This window comes from Psittacula echo (assembly GCF_963264785.1).
Source record: "Psittacula echo genome assembly, chromosome: 1".
Taxonomy (NCBI): Eukaryota; Metazoa; Chordata; class Aves; order Psittaciformes; family Psittacidae; genus Psittacula; species Psittacula echo.
In genome coordinates, this window is record NC_137735.1 from 159627144 (window position 1) to 159632901 (window position 5758).

The 5758-nt window shown below is 36.5% G+C and overlaps 1 protein-coding gene across 1 annotated transcript in view; it reads right to left on the reverse strand.

Moving 5' to 3' along the window:
* Positions 1-1687: 1687 nt before the first annotated feature.
* Positions 1688-5758, reverse strand: part of TFEC (transcription factor EC) — a gene marked incomplete at both ends in the record, with an annotated part of 63818 nt that continues 59747 nt past the window's right edge. The window contains 2 exon segments of the mRNA XM_080623422.1: positions 1688-2068; positions 2992-3139. Of these exon segments, the coding sequence (XP_080479548.1) occupies positions 1688-2068; positions 2992-3139 (529 nt within the window).

Genomic DNA, 5758 nt, shown 5'->3' on the forward strand with positions numbered 1-5758 from the left:
TATCCCACCAATAATTGCCAATTAAGAAACTATCATGACACTAGCATGGTTGGTCAAGAATGGGCTATGGCCCTGGAGTAACACCAACCTCACAAGGACTGTGAGGAGGAGGTACCAATAACAGAAGAGGCAAAAGGAAGAAACAATTGTTCTGTTCCTGGATAATATGTTTAAATACACTTAAAATGTTCATGAAAACAGCAATCCACTTTAATGTCTTCTTACTATTTCCAATCCTGTGACACTTCAGGGGTGTGAGGCAGGCTCAGTGACAGCAAAATTAATGCACACTTTTGGAACATATTTTTAATTGTTAAAGAACTCCCTAATGTGATCTTTTGGCTTTGGTTGAGGAACAGCTATGAAGAACCTGTGCCAGCTTATTTTCCCATGTCTTAATATTACAATTATAATGAATGCACTTAATGTCCTGCAGGAACATGTATCACTTTCCAGAATTTCACTATGCATAAAAATGATATGCCTTCTATCTGCCTTCTAACTGCCAAGCCTTTACTGAGTCATCAAAACATGTTTTCTGAACGCCCCCTCCCAGCAAGCTAGTTATGAGAAGCAGTGCATCACATCAACACTTCTGAATATCTCCTTCAGTTTGAAAAGTCTTCCTTTTCAGCTTATTAATTCTCTTTGTTTCAAGTGTAAGCAATGGGAATCTTGTAATTTCCCTCCATTTTCAAATGGATAAAGGGCATATGCATGGATAGAGTCCCTTTGGATAAACCTTACTGTACTGCCAAAGGACACTGAAAGCATTGCCTAGAAGCACACTGCTGTGCCTCTGAATTCTGATCTCTTGCACACAAAAAGAGACACAGTTTTAATATTCTTGGAATAAGCAGCTGACATAGCACTGTGACCAGCAGTGCTTGTTTTAAATTGTGTTAATTGTAACCTGGAGTATCTTTGTGGAGTCTTGTGCATCCATCCAGTCTTTCTGCTGAAATGTCACCTCCTTTGCTGTCTTAGTTCATTTTAGTCTTTGTCATTATGTTAGTTTCCATTTTTCTTCTGTATTATTAAAATATATATTACAAGTCTGGGGTTTTTTTCTACAAATGAAATTTAAAAAAAAAATGGAATTCCATGGAAAGCTTAATAGATTTTCTGGTTTTAAAGAGAAGCCTACACAGTTTAAATTTCATGCTCACTTCACTTGTGTGAAAGCATTATCATCTGTTTCTTTCAGATTTTAAAACTTGTAAAATCTCTACAGTTCCCAGCTTAAATAGTTCCCTGTTGCTTCATGTTTTGTAGAATGTTTAGTTATATAGAAAAAAGAAATAAGCAAATTACTAAAACTCATGTTTATAGCAGAGAAAAGTGAACGCAGATTGAAGAGAGAGTTTGAGTACACTTTTGTAACATGGGTATTCCTTTTGTGGCAACCATTTTCATAGTGCTGTAAAACGTCATGGAATGACAGTAAAAACGTTCCCAGTGAAGAAAGATTTGTGCAAATGTCATCTGTGAACAGAGGGTGTAAATTTGGAGCAAAGTGATATGAGTTCACGTCCATCTCATTTTCCTGTGAAGTAAGGGCTGATTTAAACCCTTGTCATGTAGTAACTTATCTTCACAGTGGCTCTCATTCGTATTTAAAATAAGCACAAACACCATGCTTAAGTACAACTCAGTCTTTTAGAGAAGAATGAGGACCTTTCTGATTTTATAAATCATCGCCATCATCTGTGCTAAAGCTGCTTCTCCTGCTGCTCTCTTTCGATGCAGCTGGGGATGTGGAGGACAAGAGTGGGTCTGTTCCAAATGGAGACACCGTATCATCCAGTAAAATTTCTTCTAGCCGTTGCTCTTCTTTTAAAGCTGCACTGAAGGATAAATCTGTGAAGTGTGAAAGCGGATCGGAAAAGGCTGTAGTTCCATCACAAACATCAGAATTTTGCTCATGTGCTAGAGGCATTTGTTGAGAGTAGTCTACAGAGTTCTCCTCTGGATAAGACTGTTGCTTGATGACCTGTGCAGCTAAATCAACAGCACTGAGTGAAGATATGACTGGAAGGCCGTGTGCACGTGCCTGGATCTCTAGTTCCTAATATTTCAAACAAAAACAATTAGAAAATCAATTCAAAAGACAAAACAGCGTCTTCAGAACTAGTGCAATAAATCATACATGCAATTTAATGATACTTTTGTTCCAGTTGTGAGGCTATTTTTAAAATATGAAATTGCTCATCTATGAAAATTTGCCACTAAAAAGTGTTTTTTTCTCCTACGGTTGTTAAGCAACTGTCCTATGGGAATATTAAAGATAAGACAGTCTCTCTAAAACTATTGCATACTGAGCCCAATAAAGGTGACAGCAAAATGTTGCAACTTTCTAATTAGTTATTCACAGTGGTCCAGAGAAACAGAAGATACTTTACTTGATGATGCTTATTATATACACATATATATGTAAAACGTCACATGTAAGATGATTGATTTTATGTCTATCCATCTCATCTTCAAATGTGCCTATAATCAAATCTTGCATTTCAAGCCATGCAGGGCTATATTCTGCTGTTTCATGCCACAGGCAGATACAATATGGCACATTATAACCAAGAAAGTATAACATTTGAAATTATTACAGAGAGAAAAAGAAAATACTGAAGGGAATTTTGTGTCCAGTATTGATTTTTTTTTTGCTGCACGGATGTACTTTTTGCTTCCTTTTTTGTCTTTCTCTGGCTCTAATGCATATGAAACCAGGACAATAAGGAAATTGTTTCTACAGACACTTTATTAACTTCATTAACTTCCCAGGTCTTCCTTTATATAAGGTCTAATTATCAAATGAATTTCCTAGAAATCTAAAAAATACCCCCTCCCAATATACACAGCAATAAATAGGGAAAGTCAATTTATTTTTAATAAATGCCATTTGGTGGAAAAGGATATAGGTTAATAAAATTTGATGAGGGATAAGTACTGAGAAAGCTTTGTAGTTCATGGCAACGCTCTTATACAAACCTGAATTCGGAGTAGAAGTCTTCTGTTAGCATGCTCTAATTTCTTTTGCCTGTGTTCTAATTCTCTGGCTCTCTGTTGTTCTTTTTGTAGCCACTTGATGTACTCCACTGATGCTTTTAAAATAGTTCCTTTGTTCCAGCGCATATCACTGCAGAATGTAGAGATAACCTTTTCACAATTGTGCATGTCAGCAGAATTCATAAGAACTTACAAAATCTTTTACATTAATATGAAATAATGATTTACATGACTATTATTCACTCTTAGATATTATTGCTTCTGAATGGAAATTTTAATAGAATAGTTAAGAAGCCCTTATATAGTAAAATTAATCCCAGAATGAAAATAAGTGTCAAAAGAAAGTAATAAAGTGACTTTTTGTGGGAGAGCTAAATGCAATATCATGATTCTACCATTACAGTTTTTATATTTTTAGTGAAAATTGCTTTTATTATTAACTCTAAGATTAAAATCTATGTGCAGTATTTCTGCATTAATGAACTAGGAAATATACATCACTGAGGACTTAAGCCTAAATTTTTAAAGATCATTTTGAATATACTACTCCTTTTACCTGACTTACTAATGAGGTTGCTTTTATGCTTGCGGAGAAAAAAATGGTCTGTGCTGAATGTGACTCCTCATTGACGACAAATCACACTTGCATAACTATAATGTCTATGGAATGACAGAAATCCCGTTCAAAAATCTTGACACGATACAAACCATGTTAAAACCCACAGCTACATGCAGACCTTGACTCCATAGAAAAGCCTTGCAAAAAAAAAAAGGTTACACCTGTCCATCATTCAGGAAATCATGGTTTAATTCCACCTTACAAGCAGTCTTGCTAACAACAATACACTTGTTCAAATGGATCTGTTTCAAGGACTTTCATGTACACATTTATTAACTTTCCATGTATTCCTTTATGTAAGGTCTTGGAGGCCTTGGAACAAGGATGAAATTTGTTGAAAATGTTTAATTTCTAATAAAGTATAGTATTTTATGATACAGGTTGAGCCTGCTGTGTTAAATATATAGACAAAAGAGTTTATCCAAACTATCCACTTCACTGCAAGATAGCTCAGATCGAGTGATACTAGTGATAAAACTTTATGGATCTGATAGCTTTAAAGATGCTCAGAAGAATATGCAAAATTATTTGTGCTAAAATATTACAGTGTTAAACCACATCCTAGAATTTAAAACATTTGCTAGAGATTTGGGAGAACCAGCTTTTTGATCAGAGAAGGCTTGAATTTGCACCTCTGTCCTCTTTGGGCAGCACACTTGGGACCTCCCCCTGTCTCAGTGATATAAGCCAGGAATGCACAGCTTTTGTAATTAGAAGGTGAGGAGGTCAGAAAGAAAATAATTGTTATCTCAGACCTTGCTGTCTGCAAAGCCAAAACATCAGAGGCTGCTTGCCAAAGTGGCCCCATGTAGACATTCCCTGGTCAAAAACCGTTAAAAGATGAGGTGGGTCTGGGAACCAAGAGCAGAACCTGTCTCCCTCATGACAGCTGAATCATCTCTTGGCAGTCTCTCTGCCTTCTCCCTGTACTTCTTGCCCAGGTGAGAGGACAGAACATTTTCCTGACAGCATCCCATGAATTCTCTTCTAGGACAGGACTTTCTCCTCACATGTGGGATACCTATACTGAAACTGTAAAGGTTAAGGAAGTTCTTAGTACACATGATGTTTATTTTCTGGACAAATCTTTGACTGCTATCACATTATAATCTTGAATTCTTCAGACATCTTTGGAAAGTTAGGTATAATAATGAAAGGTCCATATTTATGCTTTCATTGCAGTGGAGTTTGAAGGCCGTGAGGTGCCTGTCTACAACACAGTAGTCCCGAACATATAGGAGCAGCTTAATTTAGGAGAACAACAACATTTCAAACTGGGAATCTCCACTGCCATCTTTGATATGATCTGTATGTGCTATATATAGCTCGAAATTACAGTAGGGTTTTGTTTGATTTCAAGTGAAAATGACTGATTTAGGACATTTTCATGGCAACTTTGAAAAGTGCTATAGTAAGAAGAATACCTTCAGCATAAACTTCGGAGAAACACAGTTTGTCTAGGCAAGGGGGTCAGCTCCTCCTAGCATGTAATTAAGACAAAACTAATCAAGTTTTGGACTGATTTTCTGCACATAAAAATATATCACTATGAAATTAAAAATTAACCCATAACTGGCAACATCTCTTGTAGTAATTTGAGAGGCAACGCTATCATGGAACTCTAGGATGCTGTGGCTACTATTATAATTTAAGAGACAGTTATTTTATGTGTGTGTACATGTGCATGTGCATGTATCCTGCATATTTTTTACATCTCTACTTATATATAAATATACTGGTTGTTGTCTTATTAAATGAGGAATATTGAAGTTAAGTCTTCCAGTATCTGAAGCAACACAGCAAAAGATCAGATGGTGACCTTAGAAGTCAACATCTTCTTCACTCTGTGTCTTTCATTTATACAAGGATCAAAAGAAAATACTGAAGATGTCTGTGCTGGTTCTGCACTACAGACACTCTCTATCCATTCTATCTCAGAGCACCTACAGCAGTCACTGAACATTGCTGTGGAGAAACAGAGGCTCTGTGCAGATATGCAGGGTTGGAAGAGTAGCAGCATAACTAGTGAGGATGAAGGCAAATGGGGGGAATAGCACAGGGGAGTTGCCTGTATAGCAATAGTCTGCAAAGTATATAGCTCTGCTTAGCAAGGAGGCAGACAAGCAGATT